General features: G+C 36.4%; 5 protein-coding genes across 15 annotated transcripts; 2 read left to right on the forward strand and 3 right to left on the reverse strand.

The window, feature by feature from the left end:
• Positions 1-225: 225 nt before the first annotated feature.
• On the reverse strand, positions 226-2,952 carry LOC106345826 (GATA transcription factor 24). Of its 2 annotated transcripts, none has more exons than XM_013785023.3 (8): positions 2,712-2,952; positions 1,893-2,180; positions 1,726-1,812; positions 1,501-1,634; positions 1,288-1,419; positions 849-954; positions 675-746; positions 226-554 (listed from the first exon to the last, which is right to left on the reverse strand). In XM_013785023.3, exons 2-8 carry the CDS (start codon positions 2,175-2,177, stop codon positions 504-506), a joined length of 867 nt encoding a protein of 288 aa, XP_013640477.1. In that variant the 5' UTR covers positions 2,178-2,180; positions 2,712-2,952; the 3' UTR covers positions 226-503. The 2 variants fall into 2 exon arrangements, with proteins under 2 accessions (XP_013640477.1, XP_013640468.1); XM_013785014.3 differs by having other exon boundaries at positions 1,720-1,812.
• Positions 2,953-9,795: 6,843 nt separating this feature from the next.
• BNAA01G25330D lies at positions 9,796-12,081 on the forward strand. 3 transcript variants are annotated; one of them, XM_013784968.3, is made up of 9 exons: positions 9,796-10,152; positions 10,271-10,477; positions 10,577-10,679; positions 10,816-10,895; positions 10,979-11,056; positions 11,140-11,231; positions 11,337-11,448; positions 11,557-11,682; positions 11,784-12,081. In XM_013784968.3, the coding sequence occupies exons 1-9, from the start codon at positions 9,922-9,924 to the stop codon at positions 11,898-11,900; spliced, it is 1,146 nt and encodes a 381-aa protein (XP_013640422.1). In that variant the 5' UTR covers positions 9,796-9,921; the 3' UTR covers positions 11,901-12,081. The 3 variants fall into 3 exon arrangements, with proteins under 3 accessions (XP_013640422.1, XP_048593514.1, XP_013640436.1); XM_048737557.1 differs by having other exon boundaries at positions 10,277-10,477; XM_013784982.3 differs by having other exon boundaries at positions 9,797-10,152; positions 10,322-10,477.
• A 64-nt stretch (positions 12,082-12,145) lies between these two features.
• On the reverse strand, positions 12,146-14,218 carry LOC106345759 (kelch repeat-containing protein At3g27220). The gene is made up of 7 exons (XM_013784940.2): positions 13,910-14,218; positions 13,664-13,837; positions 13,362-13,591; positions 13,109-13,279; positions 12,923-13,028; positions 12,626-12,832; positions 12,146-12,534 (listed from the first exon to the last, which is right to left on the reverse strand). The coding sequence occupies exons 1-7, from the start codon at positions 14,081-14,083 to the stop codon at positions 12,364-12,366; spliced, it is 1,233 nt and encodes a 410-aa protein (XP_013640394.1). The 5' UTR covers positions 14,084-14,218; the 3' UTR covers positions 12,146-12,363.
• Positions 13,976-17,088, forward strand: LOC106345768 (phosphoribosylaminoimidazole-succinocarboxamide synthase, chloroplastic). Of its 2 annotated transcripts, none has more exons than XM_048737551.1 (14): positions 13,976-14,218; positions 14,346-14,400; positions 14,498-14,832; positions 14,923-15,024; positions 15,103-15,232; positions 15,308-15,400; positions 15,495-15,583; positions 15,693-15,773; positions 15,917-16,006; positions 16,120-16,209; positions 16,307-16,357; positions 16,442-16,488; positions 16,681-16,738; positions 16,840-17,088. In XM_048737551.1, exons 3-14 carry the CDS (start codon positions 14,503-14,505, stop codon positions 16,903-16,905), a joined length of 1,227 nt encoding a protein of 408 aa, XP_048593508.1. In that variant the 5' UTR covers positions 13,976-14,218; positions 14,346-14,400; positions 14,498-14,502; the 3' UTR covers positions 16,906-17,088. The 2 variants fall into 2 exon arrangements, with proteins under 2 accessions (XP_048593508.1, XP_013640411.1); XM_013784957.3 differs by having other exon boundaries at positions 13,997-14,218; positions 14,341-14,400.
• Positions 17,089-17,127: 39 nt separating this feature from the next.
• On the reverse strand, positions 17,128-20,485 carry LOC106345731 (zinc finger CCCH domain-containing protein 55). Of its 7 annotated transcripts, none has more exons than XM_013784919.3 (9): positions 19,389-20,485; positions 18,814-18,984; positions 18,550-18,729; positions 18,383-18,477; positions 18,058-18,306; positions 17,838-17,949; positions 17,627-17,759; positions 17,509-17,551; positions 17,128-17,417 (listed from the first exon to the last, which is right to left on the reverse strand). In XM_013784919.3, exons 1-7 carry the CDS (start codon positions 20,285-20,287, stop codon positions 17,633-17,635), a joined length of 1,833 nt encoding a protein of 610 aa, XP_013640373.2. In that variant the 5' UTR covers positions 20,288-20,485; the 3' UTR covers positions 17,128-17,417; positions 17,509-17,551; positions 17,627-17,632. The 7 variants fall into 7 exon arrangements, with proteins under 7 accessions (XP_013640373.2, XP_013640357.2, XP_013640351.2 ...); XM_013784903.3 differs by having other exon boundaries at positions 18,058-18,309; positions 19,389-20,480; XM_013784897.3 differs by having other exon boundaries at positions 18,383-18,480; positions 19,389-20,475.
• Positions 20,486-21,028: the final 543 nt, after the last annotated feature.

The raw sequence follows: 21,028 nt of genomic DNA on the forward strand, positions 1-21,028 counted from the left end.
AAATATTATTTCTAAGCTCTATTTGACTGAAAAGAAAAAAACATTTTATCAAATTAACTTGATAAGAAAACTTATCAGGAAAATATAAAAATGATAAGAGGATAGTGAAGTTGGAGAGAAAGTTCGTCCATGACAATGACATGGTGAACGTGTGTACGACGTAAATATCTCTTGGGTTGCACGACATATAAGTATAACCAAATCGTTGTTTAAATTATCTACTAATTAAATATAAAAATGTTTTATTGTGTGTCAATAAAATTTAAAAAGCTACAAGAAGTTCACTGTTTCTACCTGAGGAAAAAGATAAATAAAAAGACTTGTGAAACAAATCAAACATACAGAAGAGACTGAGCAAATATGTTTTATTTGTATCTCTTCTCATGAGTGATCTTTCTAAAAATTATACAACAACAGATTATGAGTGTCCCAAAGAACCCTCATCAACCAAACTCACATCGTTTTTTATTGCGTACAATGGGTTTGTTAACTCACTTACTCTCTCACTGTGAGTTGCTAATGTCCCCAGCTAGCTCAGCCTCAAGAATTGATTCCTGCAACAATGTGATCGAGAAAAAAAGGTTGGTATCTTAAAGAGCAATTCAATCTCGAAACTTATCCAATTCCTTTCAAGCGATATAGTACAGAAGAAAAAACTGATGTTACTCACTCACATCAATTTTATTTGCAGGCAGATTCTGGGCTGTTGGAGGAGGAGGGGCCTTGGATAAGTCCCTAAGTGCCCCCTGAAATTATCAAAGACAATGTTACTGTTTTGTTTATAAGTGATCACTGAGACAACCAAGTGTTAATAGAAAATGAATAACGAAAAGTGTTATTTAGCTTACCTTGTTTGCCCACATTAGTCCACATGCATTACAAAGTGTTCTTGGCCCTTCAGGTCCACGTCGCATCATTGGAGTTGACTTCTCACTGGTTCCACAGTGCCGACATCTTTTTAACATGTTCACAACCGTTTGAAGATGGCAAAAAGATCAGACATGAGCTTTTGTCAACCAAGTACACACCAAGCTATAAATAACTTCACCATCTATAAAGACTTAAAAAGGTGACAACCGTTCTAATAACTCCAGGTTTGAAATGGTTGATGCTTTGATAATAAGTATATGATTCAGAGTTGAAGCATCTCCCAAAAAGTTTATGAAAGTGAAAAAGAAACTCCCAAAAACAAAAACAGCAAACAAATCAAATTATTTCTATGTTTTAGTGTTGGTTGAAGCAAATCTAATAACAGTTGTAAGAGTTTACAAGAGTTATTCAACTTACAAAGCCTCTGGCTTCTGAGTCTCAGTCCCTTCCAAAGCCCAGCTCTGGCCTGACCCCCAATCCGATCCATTGGATGCAGAATCCTCATTGCTTGACTTGGCAGATGTAAACTGACCTTTCTTACGTTGCATTCTGCATGCGGAAAACCAAAACCTTTTAGTGTATCTCAAAAGATGGGGATATAAACAAACCCATTTGTTGATTTAGACGCACCTCAATGCTACCTCCTTTCTGACAGTGTAGCGAATTGTCTTATCAAAATTCCTCCCTTTTCTTTTCTCCCTGAATCTGAGCAACGAGGCTTGCCGCTGCGGGGCACTAAACCTTTGAGGAGTACCAGATAGACCCTGGTACATACATTTGTCAGGCGATAAAATCGAGTAGTAAAACTTATATCCTCCCATATATGGTATTAAACAAGTCTTTTATTACCAGTACCCTATTGTTCTGATGAGGTGATCCTACGTTTGTCGGGACTGTATTTGGTACTTCCCTTCCTCCAAGTAACAAAAGCACAGCTTGAACCTGCAGTAACAAATATCAACGAGAGCTTTATTACACAGAAAAAAAAACACCAACCAGCTGCTAGAAGAGGTTAAAGTCACCTTCTCAGGCAAGACACGGTCAAAAACATAAACTTGTCCCTGAAAGGACAAGGTCAACTGATCTCCATTTTCACTGCCACGGTCCACAACCTCACCGCGATGATCAGATGTGTTGCCAAGGTGAGAAGGAATGTCTGCCTCCAGTCCCTCGTTCATCACATCATCAGCGTGCTGCTCATCCATCATACCGTGATGATCATACTGCACGTGCATCGAGTGATTTGGATCTTGAACTCCGCCGCCATTGTGCATTCCACCGTTGTTTCCATGAAGGTCATCATCCATGGTCTTTTTTTATTCATCAAGTGTCACCCCAATCAAAGAAAAAAAACAGAACATTATTTAAGACTCTTTTTTCAGAATTAAAAAGCTAGACTGCACATTAAGTGACATCATTAACGGTTACTGGTGGTTTGTCACAAACTGTCCCTACTGCAACCGATTTGGAGTTTTATGATATAAAGTAGTATGATTCTTATTTCCAGAAATGAAAATGGTCTCTTGAAAAGTTATTACAGAATAAGATAATCAATCTCACATAACAAGAGTTAAAACACCTTAAACCCTAACAATTAATTTTATCCAATTCCAGCAATAAAAGCCACACATTAATCAGATCGGATTGGAAAAAAAAAGTCTCAACCTTTGAGAGAAGAAGATCAAAACTTTAGCAATTGCAAATCATAAAAATACAATTGCTGCCAACTAAAAAAACCCAAGAAAATATAGGCAATTCCAGATACAAACAAGAAGCCCAAATTGAATTTTGACTTCGACAAGTAACAAAAAAAAAAAGAAGCTTAGGTAAAAAAAGGGAACCTGTTGTTTCAGAGAAAGGCAAGCAAGAAGTATGGAGGTAGGATGGTGAAGTGGGAGTAATTCACACGGTTAAACGGAGGATTTGATTATCCAAGGCGATGCCGGGAAGGGGGCAAGCGAGGAGAGGCGAGCGGAAAAGGTACCTCTTTTTATTGATTTTTTTAATTTTTATTTTTATTTTTATTTCCCTTGTCTAATCACTAATGATTGATAATATATTTTAAAAAACATTTGGAAAATTATAAACGCTCATTATGATTTATCGACTAATGGGCATTTTAGTCGAATGTCGTTATCTTATGTCGGCTTAAGCCTGTTGAGAGAAATCACCAAAATCCCCTAATTAGCTCAGCCCAAGTCAATATCAGCCCATTATTAGAAGCCCATTTGACCCAATCATTCAGACAATTAAGTTTTTTCTTTTTGCTAAAAAATGTAAATATCATTTCGAGAACGGAAGGATGAGGGTTACAAATAGTTGTTAACCAAATATAAGACCTTTGGAATTGGTTCCACGGCAAAAAAAAAAAGAAAAAAAACATGGACACAAAATACATCTTCGGATCAGTTTGGTAACAAATAGGAGAGAAATAACCGATACAAACTTGAAGCACTAGAATAAAAGATAAATCCAATATTGATATGTGGGGAGAAATCCGAAGATAAAGCTTATCTTCGGAATTACGATCAACTAAGCGAGTAAGAAGCTGATTCAGCCTGTTACATGTAGCAAAAAAAAACCATTCCTCTGAAGCATCATAGAAGCCTGCTCGAAGACTGCCCTCTAGTATGAATTGGAACGCTTGTACGAAACCAAAATCCGGTCCTGCATAAGATAACAATAACCACCGAGATTTAATAGCGTTCAACTTCCACACCTCACTCATCCTCAAAGCCGACTTAACAACGAAAGGGGCAGCATCACCACTTCCAGACCTCACTATTTCCTCTTGAAGCTTTGTAAACCGTGAGCACAATAAAACGAAGAGATTCCTTAACCAAAACTTCTTAACCTGCAATCAAATCCAAGCAACAAGCAACGCCAAATCTGAAGGAGGATGGGAGATAGGCTAGCAAGATATTAAGGCCATGGGAACTTGAATTTAGCGAGACAACATCAAGCCTCCACGCCATGGTCAGAGAATCTGGGGCCGTGAGATATCCAAGTACAGCCCACACCAAATAGACCCTCCCAATTAGATGACAAATAGTGACTGAAGATTCTTACCGGAAACATGCGACGAATCACATGAACTCAGGAGCGGCCACTGATTCCGTAAAGAAGAGGAAAAGATGCTATATTCGTAACTACAATAACGTACCTCGTTGCTTCTCTTATCGTCAACGATGAATTCACCAAATACCACAGTCGATATGAATGACATGTCGAGATTGAAACGGAGAAAAGAGCGCATCACCAAGTAAATCAAGCACCGAGGAGAAGGTTTAACTTGGCGGGAGCAGTGGAGCCCTCTCACAGCGTCGAAACAGCACCAAAGAGGTATGACGTAATCAATCGGAGAAGATAAAACTTTAGAGTTCGAGAGCAAAATTTTTGGGAGCGCGTGGATGGGCATGCCCAATGATTCATACAATAAGTTATACAACAGTAGAGACATACAACTTTTAGTTACGAAATATATGAATTAGTGAATCGAATTTGGGGCTGGTTCGTTATTTGTCCTTTTTATGTATAAAGTTAAGTTGATTAAGGTTCCGATTGGCGTTTTAACTTTAATGGTTTTACAGGCTTTAATTTATTTCTAAAGGTTTTAATATCAGTTTTTTACCAATAAGGGTTTAAGTTTTCTAAAGTTTTAAAAGCATTTCTAAAAAATCTCAAAGCCTAAATAACTAACTTTTACTCTAAAGTGATATATATTTTCAAAGCCACAAATTCAGATTTTCAGCTATTTCTAAAGCTACTTCTATTCTTAAATTTTTTTAAAGTTGTAACAGTCATACTTAAATCAAAAACCTTAATTGTAAAAGTCATGAAAGTAATAAACAATCTGATCTCTTATTTTTAAAAATTCCCAAGAAATATAATCCTATGCTCCATGTGGCAATTGGCAATAAACGTTTTCACGTTGGTTTTCTAAAGTTGAACTCTGTGTTGATCCCCAAAATAATATAAACGCCATGGTGATCAACTCAACCAGCTCTCTTTAACTGGTGTGTATTCCTATCTGCATCAAAGTTGCATACCTGAACGAATTAAAGAGTTAAAATATATAATAAATTATTACTTTATGATTATTTATATAACAATAAAATGAGATTTTACCACAGAAAAAAATCATAAAATGAGATTTGTCGTTGTGGTAGCGTTAGAAAAGTATAATATTTAGTACTAGGTGTTTTGTCCGCGATGGGGACTTAAACATTTTCATAAATTTTTGAAAAGTTCTTTGTACACTATATTCATTATTCTAAAATAAATTTTAAAATAACTCAATATTCTACTTTTAATTATATAATTTATGTTTTTTTAACTTTTTACTAAAATACTTTTTCAGATAACAATACAATATATATATAGAAATTATTTTTTAATTATATTTTTAGATTTTGGATAATTCAATATTCTATTTTTAACTATATAATTAAGAATTTTTTTGATTAATATTTAGTTATATAATTATGTTTTTAACTTTTAACTAAAATATTTTTTCAGATAACAATCCAATATATATAGAAATTATCTTTTTTTTTAAATTATATTTTAAAATTATGGATAATTCTTACTATTATTAATTTTAATCAATTATCTAATCAAATAAATTAAAATTTCGTTTTTATTTTTTAATTTATTTATACATTTTATTCATTAAGGGTATAAACGATATTAACCACTCTAACTTTTAACGTGAGAGCTCGATTTCAAAAATTTACTTTAGTTATATAATTATGTTTTTAACTTTTAACTAAAAGATTTTTTCAGATAACAATACAATATATATAGAAATTATCTCTTTTTAAAATTATATTTTCAGATTTTGAATAATTCTTACTATTATTAATTTTAATCAATTATATTTTCAGATTTTGGATAATTCTTACTATTATTAATTTTAATCAATTATCTAATCAAATAAATTAAAATTACTTATCAAATAATAGTATAGATTTTATGATTTTATCTTAAGAAAATAAAACTAATAAGCCAAAAGGTACGCACTGTTTTTGTGTTTTGTTTCATGTTGTTTTGATACAAAAATTGACCGATTTTTTTTATTTAAAAAACTGTGTAATCTAATCATCAATCCTTATCTTATACAAAAAAAAAACAGTTAAAAGACAAAAATATTTTCTCTTTTGATATCTATACTATACTAAAAGGAGAATAAGATGAGTGGTGAGAGTGTCCACGTCCTCACTTTAAATCAGCCAATGGGATTGGTTCTTTTCTCCACGTGTTACTCTCCAATTTCTTCATCTCACGTTTACAAAACTCTCGCTCTCTAGATTATTAACAATTTGCAAAAGGCCTTTAACTAGCCCAAAACATTTCCCGAAAATCTGTACAGCCACGTCCTTCCATCTTCTTCTACTCGCGAAACCCCAAATTTCCTGCCGCTCCGGATTTCTGGTGTAACTTTCTGCCTGAATAATTAAGCTTCATCAAATCTATGTTAATGGCTTCTGCAATCAAAACCTACTTGCCGATAGAATTTCCATGCCTTCGCCCTATATATATATCACTCTGTTACAGTCTACAAAAAAATCCTTCACTTCCATGACCAACAAATCAGCAATATCATCCTCCACATTCACTACGCTATGTTCTTCAGTTATGTTCTTCTCGGCTTGGTAGAGGCAAAGCTTCTATTTAGGATCATCCATTTTTGGGATCCCAGAGCACAGCGAGAGGATACATGCTTATTGGTCTGGATATAAGGAGAGGAGGCGGATTCAAAATGCATGTTCTTTCGACTACTGCAAAGAGATTTCGTTTGTGAGATTATCAATACCAAACTACTGATTTGTAATTTGGTCATTTGTGATTCGTTGAACCAAACTATTCGTTTTCTTTCAATCTCTGTCTCTTTCTAAGCCAAAACCTTATTTTTGGCATTTTTCAGATTTATAGGAACTTCTAGCCGAAACATGGAAGACCTTGAAAGTATATCGAAGGCTTGGTTCGATTTTTGGAAAGAACGCTGAGGTGGAAACATCTAGCTCCCATTTCACAAACAACACCCGGTGAGTGAGAGTACACTTTCCCTTGCATATTTTACCTTTTTGGGACTAAGCCCTCAAGAAAAATGAAAAAGTACAAAATGAAACTCATTGGTTTAATTCACTTTCGTACAGAATTTTTCCAATTTCTATGGATTCAAAGTTTTTTTTTTGTTGAGCCAAGAACCTGATCATAGCTTCGTTTTGGTTCTTTAGCAATGATACGACGGTTGACGCTTTCGACAGTTTTGTCTGCAAAAATGGAGCCGGAAACCATATTCTGGGAGCTGTCTTTGTTGATCTCGAGACCATTGTCATCTATGAAATCTACCGGGACTTACTAGCAGCTTTTCAATCATGAGTAACTTATCTCTGGGAACAACTTCGCCAATGGTGAGAGAAAATTTTATTTTTCTCTTCTTCTTACTGATTATTCAAATGGTGATTAGAAGTTATATAGTTGCAGTTGGAAAGGAGATTGTGGACCTTTGTCTTAACAGTGTCAGAGATCTTGCCGACAACTATACATGCTTGCAAGGGGTTATTGGTCTTTAATGCTGGTGGTGGAGTAACTGGTTCTGGTTTGGGATATCTGTTGTTAGAACCTTTGTCTGTAGATTAAGGAAATAAGTCGAAACTTGGATCCACCATATATCCTTCTCCTCAGGTACTTTTCCAGAAAAATAAAACATTACAAATTACATTGAAATTGGAGTCCTCCCAAAAGCTTGGTTTGATGCATTACCTTTTGATCTCAGGTTTGTACTGCTGTTATAGGTACCTTACAACGGTGTTCTCTTGCTGCCTTCGCTACTTTAAAAATCTCTCATATTTCCTAAATTTTGCAAGCTCGGTGTTGCGGTTGTAGTGCATTGAAGTTTGAGCTAATGATCTCCCTCAAATGTCGGCAAAGATTTTGACAGGGATTCATGTGGGCGAGAAAGTCTTATTCCTAAGGATTCAGTTATTCGCAAATGACAATATGCATCCGTTCATATTCCAAAAGAGGCAATACCACCAATAAGAGTATGTTATGCACAGGTTGCCCTCAATCTCCCAAGACCAGTTTGTAGGCATGGTCAGTTGTTTGTGGCTCTCTCACGACTCACAAAGCCTGTGAGAATAAAAATACTTGATAATACGGAAGCTACAAGTAAGATTTCACTTTCTAACAATATAACTTAATATATCAGCCTGGCTTTTTAACATACATTGCAGGAAACAGCTTGGATAGGAGTCCAGTTTCATAACAACGACGAGCAAAACTACTCATTGGGAAGACACCGAAACAGTCAAACACATTGTTAGGAATAGCTATGTCTGAGACGCTTTGAAATGTTATAGAGAACTTGCATATTTTAGTTTATTTACGATAACGAAACAGAGCCACAAGTACGTGGTGATGCATTTTTTATTAAGGATAAGAAGGATTAAAATATTAGACAGCTTAATGAATGGACTCATATCCTTAAAAACATAGAATATATGCATGAAATTCTACTAAATATTTATCCGAAAAATTTCCTTAAAATCGTCAAGTAACAAACAGTTATGGTGCAGTTACGAACAATTGTCTCTCCATTTTCTTATATCAACACTCATCATAGTAATTGTCAACACCCCCATACTATTAGATATCAATAGACAAACTCCATAAGCTAACACATTCTGAGAAAGTAGAGCAAGCAAGGCTTAATCATCGATAAGCTAGCTCAAATATATTATATGATCTTCTTCCAAAAACTTCTCTGCTTTATTCTGACAAAAACCATATAACCCACGCTCCAATAACACAACTAAAATAAACCAAGTTTCTAAAGTCACCCTTCACAAAAAATAAGCTCAAATAACAATATTGCAAGTTTTCATTAACAGTAAGATCAACAAGTCTTTAAGTTACAAATACATATTCCTTAGCAGTACAAGCCAAATGGTAAGCCCAAGCCAAAGTTCACAAACAACTTAATGTCTTCCTACAATGTGTAAAATAAGTACCCACTTATACTAACTCACAGTTATTATCCACTAAATGTAAACAAAATGATGTTAAAAATGTAAACAAATAAACAGCCATTGAAACATTCATAGCTATTATTAACATTAAGAGCTCAAATAATCGTTCGTACAGACACTACTGTATTAATTTGATATGATAGGGTAGTGTATGAAACTCAAGTAAAATTCTACTAGAAATGTAATACTTTACTAATTTATAACATTATCTATAAAAATATTTTCAAGCAACATGCGTGAAATTTCCAATAAATAAGTTTTTATAAAAAAATTCAACAATCGCTAAAATAATTTACAAAACATAGTTAGAAAATCACTAAAAATTAAAGAAAATATCATTATGAATTGAAAATCAAATATAAAATTGTTACATAATATAAGCTAATTATTATTTTGTGATATTTTTTGAAATCAATTGTAAATTATTTTAAAATGTTTTTTTTATAATTTTAACACATTACATTTTATTTAGTTGATTTAGCTTGGAGGTGGATGTGGTAATTTATTATCGTGAAAAAATTAGTTATTGTAATAATATTAAAATCTGATACCCGTATAAAAATATACTAATTATTCTTACTTTAAATTTTCTTCAAATATATCAAATTGAAATATAAATCAAATAGAAAAATATAAATCATTAAATGTTCATTAACTTTAATTTATTAATTTTGTTTTCTCAGAAAAAAATGTTATTGATCTTTATAATTAAAACCAAAAAATTTTAATAAAAGTTATGATATGATCTTAGAATAAAAAGAAATAAAAATAGATTGTATTTATTATTTTAATATAAAGTAAATATTCAAATATTTTATAAAATTAAAATATATTCTAATATGAAATAGTTTAGTGTAATTAACCCGCCCGTAGGGCGGACCAACCTCTAGTATATAATAATGTTGTTTCAAACCCTACGCTGGAAAGTCCTTATTCCACCAATAAGCTCTAACTTTATTCCCACAGTGAAAGAAAAGATCGGTAACTCTTTCATTCTCTTCTCTCCGTGGAATCTATGAGCATGGAAGCTCTCTCTACTTCATCACACATCTCCAATTTACCCCAGATCAAGCCTCTTTTGAAATCCTCGCTACCTTCTTCCCAGTCTCCGTGTTGGTTATGTAATCCGCGAATCCCCAATCTGAGAATCAGCGATGGATCAAGCCACGTGGGGCTTCGTATACAAGCTCTCTCACATAACAACGACACACCAAGTGATGAAGGTGATATCTTCTCTCTGTCACAGGTACATACTCTGTTTTGATTCTCATGGAAAGTTCAGTTTTTTTGGTTGTGGGTTAGCTTAAAGATGCATACTTTGTCATTGATACGAATCTCAGACTTCTTGTTATGTTGTTGTGAAGGAAAAGATTGAGACTTTACTTTCTCATAGTAGTGTAATGATCGATGTGCAGACATCTCTTGCACTTCCTCAGGGCTGTGCTGCTGGTAATAGTGGAGGAAATCGAGCTGTTCTTTATAGAACTCCGATATCTGGTGGAGTTCAGAATGCAACATCAGCTCATGCCTTGCCTCCGCCTGCTTTGGCTGTACGGAACTTGCTTGAGCAGGTATAAAGATTCCTCCTTTTAAGGTCACCTTCTTCTTGTTTCTTACTTGGAGGGATGAGAAAGTTGATTGGTGTTGGTTTGTCGGTTAAATTATTGAAGGCTAGGTTTGCTCATCTATGCACAGTCATGTCTAAGATGCACCATCGCAGGGAAGGTTACCCTTTTGGCTCTTTGGTGGATTTTGCATCTGATCGGATGGGGCGTAAGTTACTTTGTCTTTCTTGTTTTTTTCAATTGCTCATAACTCTGCAGCTGCTTCTTTCTTTTTATGCTGAGTCTTGGGGTTGAGATTATAGTGCACATTGTCTTGAATGGCTTATTACTTCTTGTTTCCCCAGATCCAATATTTTTATTCTCACCGTTGGCCATCCACACAAGAAATCTCTTGGCTGAACCTAGATGCAGTCTCGTTGTTCAGGTAACATTTGCTCTTGTGTTTAAATGGCAAAGTAAAGGTTCACTCTTTTTTTTTGGTTCTGTAACGGGGATTTTGGCTGGCAGATACCTGGATGGAGTGGCTTGTCGAATGCAAGAGTGACATTATTTGGTGATGTGTACCCATTGTCTGAAGATGAACAGGTAGGGATAGCTAACTAAATGCTAATTTCACTTGCTTAAACATCTGTATGTGCTGATTAATATCTCTGGTTGTGACTTGGTAGGAGTGGGCACATAAGCAATATAGTGCAAAGCACCATCACGGACCTTCCGAGCAGTGGGTAAACTTTCACTATTTTAGAATGCACAACATAAGGTTTGTCTTCCAAACTTGTTGACTATTAAAGTACCAATACATGTAAGATGATTGTTTGTCTCTTTGTCAACTTATACACTCCATACTCAATGTGAATATTGGCAGTGATATATACTTTATTGGAGGTTTTGGCACTGTCGCTTGGGTCGATGTCAAAGAGTATGAGGCTTTACAGCCAGATAAGATCGCTGTTGATGGTGGTGAACAGAACCTCAAGGTGCTTCATTTCAAATCCCTCTCAGTTGCTTTAAGATAATCTCCAACCATTCTTGTCTTTTGGTAAATTGAAGTAGGGTCTTACTTTTCCCTCTTGAACTTGTGATAGGAACTAAATGCCATCTTCTCAAAGCCACTAAGGGAGCTACTGTCTATCGAATCAGAGGTAGACGATGCTGCTCTCATCTCTATAGATAGCAAAGGGATAGATGTACGGGTTCGTCAAGGTGCTCAGGTAAAGTAAACAGTGTTGTTGGCTTGTTGATTTTTATACCTTCACGGTCATAAAATGTCCCACTTGGCTTTTCTTTTCTTCGTGTGTTTTGGGTTTTGTAGTTCAATATACAGAGGCTAGCATTTGAGGAAGGTCATGGTGTTGAAACGCTAGAAGAAGCTAAAGCTGCACTATGGAAAGTGATGGAGAATGTGAAGCTAAACTATTTGCAGAAATGACAAATCCCATTTTCTCTCTCTAGAGGGGTCTTTAGAATTAAAATGTTGTTTGATTCCTCTCTCCCACTTTCTGAACTAGCTGAAATTTTGTAGTTTCTTCTGTTTTTACCCTCCTTTTATAGAGCAACAAAACATGTCACTGTTTGATATTTTTGCAAATTGACACAAAACATATCTCGAATTACATGCTTTTGAGAAGAGAAAATGTTCTTTTATTAATGAGACAACAGAAGACAACAGTGAGATAAAGAAAGAACACAGTTGTTTGTTGAAAACTTTGACATCTTCTACATAAGTTTTGTGTCTATCTATAGTTTACAATATACAAACTCCCCCATCCACATAGAAAATAGATAAAGCAATTGTTTTCTGGAGTGCAATGAGTAAGGTTCAAAGAATATAACTTCAAAAAAAGAATGTTGTGACTTTGCATTACAAAAGGGAGATTGGTTGTTCGTCTATCTCATGGATACAGTATCAGTTTGGTTCTCCACATCTCTGCAACTACCTTACGCGGTGCCGGATCATCAGGACCTTTGTCTCGTTGCCCCGAGGTGAAGTATAACTGCCCGTCCCAGTAACCAACCAGCGTCGTCTTCACACGGTATGGCAACTTTCCAATCACATACCATTTCTGCAGAGCAAACAAAGTACTCAGCACATTTATTAACTAGCTAAAGATGTTCTTCTTAAGCATGCAAGGACGACATGGGTTTCTTTTTTACCATTGTATTCAGGTTAAACTGGAAGATTTCACCAACGAGAACCATCTTCTTGGTTTCAGGATGCTTCTCTGTGGTGCCTCCAACGATTACAATGGAGTTGTTAACCACTTTCCAAGCAAACTCAATATGTGAATCCGGTTTTGGCAACGGTGGCATAACTTTCCACTTCATTTCCTCATCCAGCATGTAAACATCACTGAATACCACCTTGAGAACCACCAAGGTGAACGAAAGGACACACACTCAGCAATGAAAGAGAAGTCATGATGATATTCACTTCAACAGGTGATACCTTACCTCTAAACGACGTGAGCATTTGAAGATGGGAGATCCTGGTTTAGCCATGAAATCACCTTCTTGACCACCAATCACAAAAAGCCGATCATCCACTACCACACACGCTCTACAGTGACAAGAACAGTCAAACTCATATGAAGTTATTAGCAGCAAGAGTTTCCAATGGAGTTGTGAAAATAACAAAACCTGTGAGGTCCTCCACGAGGGATTGGAATTTCACTTCTCCACTCTTTTTCCAATGCTTTCCCGTCTTTAACAGCGATACTCCAGTGTTCAAGTCCTGGCGTATGTCGATTCTCTTTGCTCCCACTCATCACGTGGAGTCTACCTCTCCACAGCTGAGTAGCTGGAGCATACCTAAAATGTATAAACAAACCTTTTCACACTCAGTTTCTCTTAAACATCTAACATGATGATAACAACAGAGAATAGCAATTACCTAGGAACTGGTAAAGGAATGAAGTCACTCCACGTATTCGTATCAGTATCAAGCACAAATGTTTTAGCAGTAGGGCCTCTGCACTGAGGACCATATTGACCAGTGACAATGTAGATGTAACGCCCATCAGTTACCATCCCTAAATGAGAGTGTGCCATCTCTTTAGGCATATCAAATCTCCCTCCCCATTTATTATCCACAAAATTGTATATATCAACATGAGAATGCACCTGAGTATCAAAAGCAACTCATTATCATTGGTCTGCTAGTAGTAAAACCAAAGGATCTAAGGCTTTACTTACAAGATTAATGTTGCCGTAACCAGCAAATACATAGAGAAGATTCCTAATCTGAATAGCAGCTCCGTCTAGACGAGGCACAGGCGCAGCTGCCATCTTCTCCCATTGTAGCTGAGGAGCTTCCAAATCTTGAAACGTTGCAGAAAGCTTCCTTTCCTTAGTTTTAGTGTCTTTCTCCTAAAAGCAGTACAAAACAAAGTGTTATCTTGTCTTTTATCTGAGATCTAATTGAATGAGAGAGACGCTTACATTGGATTCAGGAGGGAGTTTTTGGATCAAGGAGGAGGGAAGATAAGTCCCGGCAGGGGAGAAGCGATGAGAAGAAGCCCAAAGGAAGTCTGCAATGAGTCCAACCGCTAAAAGCGCGAGGCATGACACTAACACAAGCCGACCATAACTCTGTTTCCCCGCTTGTCTCGCCATCTCTCTCTCTCTAATTTGGCATCTCCCTTCACGAACTTCAAAGAAAGGTTAAACCTTTAGATTCAGGCGAACACACACAGATGTTGAAAGATGGTATAGAGGTGACAGATCTTGATCTCAGAGAGAACGCAGAAGGTAAAGCCGAGTTCTTTTTTCGATTTATATATTTATTTTCTTATTTAAAAGTTAAAAAAACGAGGCGAATAGTATTACAAAACAGGGTTTAACAGAGTTGTCGGCTTCTCTGTGCTTATCAGAACAGAATCCGCCGCGCTTCTGTTTTCTTGAGTGAAGGGTTTCGCTTATTTTCGTAAAAGGTTCTGCCTTTCTTCCTTTCTCACATGTTCTTAGCTGTGTAATCGATTTCAATCTTGTACAACTGTTTTAAGGTTTTGGTTTTGTTATCTATTGCAGTTGAGATGGCTCAGTGTGTGAGGTCAACACTAACTCCTTCGAGAACACCCCAGAGCTTTTTTACTAGGACTGTGTCCGCAAAAACCCAAGCTTTTGCATCAGTCTCCTTCCTCAGAACACTGCCTGAGTTCAAGGGATACCCAAAACAGTGTTCAGTGGTTATGTCTTGCCAGGGAAAGGACCAAAGGCAGCAGCAGTTGTCTCTTGACGATCTAGTCACGAGTAACCGTAAAGGAGAGGTTCTTGGCACCATCAAAGACTCGCTTTCTAACTGTCTCTCAGATACCAATTTGCTAGAGACTGTTCCTGGTCTCAAATCTAGAATCAAGGGCAAGGTTTGTGGTGTCTTTCCCTTTTTTTACCAAAGTATATTTTAGCAAAAGTGATAGTTGAGTTGAGGAACAAATTTGATTTTTTTTTTGCAGGTCAGAGATATATATGATGCTGGTGACTATCTGGTACTTATCACAACTGATCGGTTGAGTGCCTTTGACAGAAACCTTGCTTCGATTCCCTTCAAAGGCCAGGTTTGTAAATTCAAGTTGGATAATAGCTCACTGGGTTTGCAGAAAGATAACAAGTTTGTGCTTCTGCTTAACTTTCAGGTTCTTAATGAGACCAGTTTGTGGTGGTTCAATAACACACGGCACATAACTCCAAATGCAATTGTTTCATCTCCTGATAGGAATGTTGTTATTGCAAAGAAATGCTCGGTTTTTCCAATAGAGTTTGTGGGTTAGTATGTTAGTCAGATTGCTTTTCTATGCAGCCTTTGTTTGCTTTAGTTCCAACTGTTATTTCTGTTTGTAGTTAGAGGATATGTGACTGGAAGTACTGACACATCTTTATGGACGGTATACAAGAAAGGTGTAAGGAACTATTGTGGAAATGCCCTCTCAGATGGTAAAGTTTCTTATTGTTGCCATTTATAGGTTGTCTTCTTCTTTTAAGTACATCTTTGAAGATCATTTGATAAATTCATTACTGAACTTTTCAGGATTGGTAAAAAACCAGAAGCTTCCAGCTAATATACTTACTCCAACAACCAAGGCTGAGGATCATGATGTGCCCATCTCTCCAACTGAGGTTCATTAGCTTGCTATCTCAGTGTTCTGCTTAGCTGTAACATTAGAAGAAGTCTACCCAAAGTTGTTTAGTTATGTGTTGCTTCTTATCAGACGAATGATTCTTGCAGATAGTTGAAGGTGGATTCATGACTCAAGCTGAATTTGACGAAGCCAGCATGAAGGCTTTGAGCTTGTTTGAATTTGGTCAGGTTGGTTAGAACTTATCAGTGTAAAGTCATTAGATAGTAATGCTTTTAATAATCTTATAAATTTTGCTTGCTTCAATGGTAAATCTTGTGCTTTGTTGGGAGGTCTTTTAGATTCTAAATATATAAATTATGGGTTTCTTCAGCGTGTGGCAAAGGAGCATGGACTGATACTGGTGGACACAAAATATGAGTTTGGAAAAAGTAGTGATGGCTCCATCTTATTGATTGATGAGGTCAGTCTTATTCTCTCCTTTTTTCCGTGGATTCTCTCTTTTTTTGCACAAATAATTGCCAATTTCGCTGATTATAAATCATCTCTATCTACCTGTACACACATTGTATATAGATTCATACGCCGGATTCAAGCAGATACTGGCTTGCTGGTTCTTATGAAGAACGCTTCCGGAAAGGTCTTGAGCCTGAAAATGTTGATAAGGTGAGTGTTATTTTTCCTGTTTTACTCTTCCCACATATAGTTCAAATCACGGTTTGTCACATGTTCACTCTTCTTCTTTTTCTAAATATTGAAACAGGAGTTCCTAAGGTTGTGGTTTAAAGAGAATTGCAATCCATATGAGGACGAGGTATGCTTACATCTTCATAATGTAAATTCCAGCATTATATGAGAAACTCCACTAAATAGTCTAAATGTGTTGCATATGTGTCAGGTCCTCCCGGCTGCTCCAGCAGAACTCGTAACTGAATTAGCTTGGCGGTATGTTGTTTAGTCTGTAAACTAAGATTATAAACTTACTTGACAACATATTTTTTAATATGATAATAAACACTGATTGAACATATATATATATATGACTCGTCATTTTAAACATTTGCTCGACTCTGTTAGACTTTTTACTAGCAGTATTTGGATTTTAAAGAGCTGATGAGAGAACCCGTGACTTGGCAGGTACATTTTCTTGTATGAAACGATCACTGGATCAAGAATTGACATTCTTCCAACACAGGTATGATCATGTTCACTTCTCTCACTTGTGTTGTGATTTTTTTGATAGATTTGAGGTTATATCAGCTTTAGAAGCGTATTGATCCGTAGCTTTGTAAACAGGAACCAATACATGATAGAATCTCAAGAAACACAAGCCAAGCACTTTCATCTCTCCGTCAACTTTAGTCTTTTGATAGAGCATGAAGCCAAGGAAAGCAGACTATAATAACTCTATTTCGTTATCTTGTTGCATTTATATGTCAAGATTGTTGTTGTAACGAGCTTAAGTTCGAACTGAGAAATTTAAACCAACCAAGAATAAAATAATTTGATCGGGTAAGATCAGTCCTTAAAAGTTCTTCATTTTTTCGTTGTTGGCGCATTAGTATTTACTTTACTCAGGTAACGTAAAGAACCAAGGCTTGTATAATCCGGTAAGAGGTAAACATTCATCAATGAAAAGACAAAAGCTTAGAACTTTTTTAAGGTTTGAGTCGCAGTATCGTTCTTCTTCCTATCGATGCACTCTATCTGAGGTTAGTACTAAGTTGTAATCCTATTGCAACAACCGCCTTTTTTCCGAGACATGTAAAAATCCTATCTTTCTTTCTGTTCCATTTGTTATAAAACCGTCTTTAGCTTCTTCTACATATACAAAATTCTTCTACTTCCTCCTTTTTATCAGTCTCTCTACTTTTCTGCAACCAAAGATATTAAAACCATATCAGTTTTAACATTTTTGAAAGGAAGAGCTTCAAGTTGCAGTATGACTTTGAAGAATGCATATACCTTTTCCACGCATTCACTTTGTTTCTTTTCGCCACTATCGACCCTGAAAAGTTCCAAGAAGAGAATTGGCAAAGGCTGATTTGATAATGCCATGGACTTAAAAAGAACTTTCACATACCAAAAGCTAGGATGTTTGAATTGTTGAGGTGGCACAGTTCTCTTTCTCAGACTCCGGCTGTTGGGTTTCAGCGGTCTTTGATGGGGAAGCAAAGAAGCAATCAGGCAGAGCGTTCTCCAGACTTGTCTCGTTCCTATGTTAATAAAAGAGCACGGATAAGCTGAGAACTGAGAAGACTTAAAAGGCCCTACAAAATGAGAATAAATCATACCCGTTGTTGAGATGGTTAATGTAACCACCTTCTTGGCTGTTGTTATTATCAGTATCAGTCAGAAAAGCATGGTTTACTTCAGACTGAAAACGCCCTGAAACACCATTACCTGCTAAGAGAGAACACATGGGAAAGAAAACGGTGAATATAAGCTATAGAAAGACACGTTCCATGTGTGTGTGTGTGTGTGAGAGAGAGAGAGAGAGAGAGAGAGACTAACCTTGTATGACTTCTTCACCAGAGTTTTCAGATCGAAAGAGCATGCTTTGATTAGCACTGCGAGAGGGGAAATGAACAGGAGAGCCGATAGAGAGACTGCGCTGGTGATGGTGAAACAACTCGCTATCCATGTCCGGCAGATGCAGATTAAGCAACCTTCTCCTTTGGAATTCAAATGCTTGTTGCAGCTCAGCTTCCTCAGCTTTTCTCCTCATCATCATCTCCTGTGTGTTAGAGAACATCCTCGGCGCTGCTAGCAAACAAAAAAACAAGAAACTCAGCTCTGATAAACCATATCCACATGGAGAACTAAGAATACAACTAACCGAGGTGGCAATCAAAGAGATCCAATCCAGATGGACTTGAACCAGGAGAAAAGTTCCCTCTCTCCATCTGCTGCAGCAATTGTTGCTGCTGCCTCCTACTATTGTTTGACAAAAAGGTATCATAAGAAAGGAAGAGAACACAAAAGAGAAGAATGTGAGAAACATACTTTTCAAGGATTCTTCCTTTCTCCTTGTAGGGTTTAACGAGTACACGCGAGTCGCAGATGAAATGAGGGTTTCCTCTAGCCAATATGGTTCTCACAGTTTCAGAGTGGACAAAAGTGACAAACCCAAACATTCGTTTCTGCTGGTATGGTATCCTAACATCTTGCACTCCTCCAAAATTCCTACAACCCAAAAAAAAAAATATTAGTAAATATTACATCCACCAAACTTTTTGATAAATTCAAACGCATAAAAGCGAAAGATACCCAAAGTAGTTGGAGACATCTTCATCTGTGAAGGAACTATCAGCTGGAAACGTCAAGTAAATCTGTTTAGATGCAGAGTTGGACTTATCTCCCATCATCCCCATAAACTCATCCCTTTCATGTCTCCCTGGACTACCGAACCAGTAACCCTCATCCCCAAACTGTCCTGATCTGCAAAAAAAACAAACACCACCAAAAAAAAAAAGAAAATTAAGAATTAACACCACAACATCAAGTGTTATGAAGACTTTTTGCAATTGTATGACCCAAATTACTTCACTATACTTGAATAATAAAACTGGCAAACAACTAAATAAACCAAAACCATAGCCTATGCAACAAATCATTAGCATGTAAATGTAAACACACAAAAGTACAAAAGAAAACCATATGAAGAAAACTACATTTTTATCACAGTGGCAATTATTGGCATCTCAAGCACCTTAAAGATTCACTAAAAGTAAATTATAAATGCACAAAGATTCAAACTTTCAATGATCCAAAGTCTTTACTAACCAAATATGTGTATAAATATACGTTATATTAGGCACAAAAGAGGCTCATTTCATGATTACCTGTACCCGTTACGCGAATGCAAGAGAAAGTTAATATCTTTACTATCATACGACATTGGAGAACCGCCACTAGCCGCCAAGAACTGAGCAGCGGCCATTCTCTGCCGCTGAGCAAGTTTCATCCTCGCTATCTCCTCTTGCTGTCTGCTAACGTAATCCGGCGAGCCAAACCGACCAGGAAGAGAATCGAAATCATCCCCTAAACCACCGCCGTGAGCGAACCGACTGTAACCGCCGCCGCCAAACCCGGTCTCACAAACATCACTGGCAGAGAAACTCCTCTTGTGCAAATGGGCATCGCCATTGTCGAACAGATCCGCAGATTCGTCGTTGTTGTTGAGAAAGGACAAGTAGTCACCGAGTTGCTGCTCATCGAGTACGTCGCCGTTTCCACCATCTGAAGCGAAAAGAGACGAACTTTCTTGAAACTGGCTCGAACCCACGTTGGCGTTCACCGAAGGAGACAGAGGGTTTCTCGGGAACTCCATAAACCCATTCGTCCTGGGGGAATGACGGTGGATGTTAATGGGTCTGGAGATAGAAGAAGAAGAAGATCCGTTTGAGGAGAGACCCAAAGCGGATTTAGCCTTGAGACAGACGGAGTGTAAGAGAGTGTCGGGTCCTAGAGCGAGACGCATCAAGTCTCTGTTACCCAAGTCTTGTAAGAGCAAGTAGCCAATGATCTTGGAGGCGAAGTCTGGTTCTAAAGTTCTGATCTTTGTGAAGAGTATTGAAGTGGGATCTCCAGGATCCATGGCGAGATTGAAAAGTTTCTTTCTTTTGAGGGAGGAAGGGAGAGAGAGAGATTTTGAAGAAGGAGAAGAGGCTCTTTTTATTGTGGGAGAGTAGTGGGTTTTGTTTGGAGATTTTAGTATATGCTTTTGTCTTGTAATGAGCATTTATTAAACAAAAATCGGAGAAGAGAAAAACAACTTTTGTAATTATGTTTCTTTCTTTTCGGGTTCTGTTTTTGAAATCGGGGAAATTAATTTGTTTCCTTATTTTGCTTAACAAATTGTTATTTAAGATCTTATTCAATATTTTTTTAACAAACCAAAGGTTACTCCCATTGGATGTGGTAGATCCTCATATTTTTGTTATGGTTAACTATAATTCTATAAATATTCTTTTGTGATTTGTTCACATACCTTGCCAAAATATATTGTTATTTGTTGTGTTAAATATAGTTAATTGTTTTAAGTTCATTAAATTTATCGTTACCATATTAGTGATGTTCAATCAAATTTATACGATACTTAGATAATTTAATTTTATTAAAATTAATACAATTCAAAATATTTTCTATTTTATTTTATGCATTCTTATTTTTTACTATATGCTAATAATTTTACAAATGCCTGAAGTTGGTAACTGGAGTTTTTTATTTTAAAAATAGCATTTCATTATTAAGGGTGGAACACAAAGAAATCAATCCCTTGCAGTGCATAACATTGTATGCGTTAGTTTTGAATTTCACAAAGGGTGTTCTGCCATATATACTATGACACCCATATAACTCTAAGACATTACAAATTAAATAGTACTGTGCGATAGAAAACATCAAATTTATCCCTTACCATTATTTCTTTTTTTTTTTTGTCACAATTACCATTATTTCTTTATACCGCAAAAATCTGGAA

This window comes from Brassica napus, chromosome A1 (genome assembly GCF_020379485.1).
Source record: "Brassica napus cultivar Da-Ae chromosome A1, Da-Ae, whole genome shotgun sequence".
Taxonomy (NCBI): Eukaryota; Viridiplantae; Streptophyta; class Magnoliopsida; order Brassicales; family Brassicaceae; genus Brassica; species Brassica napus.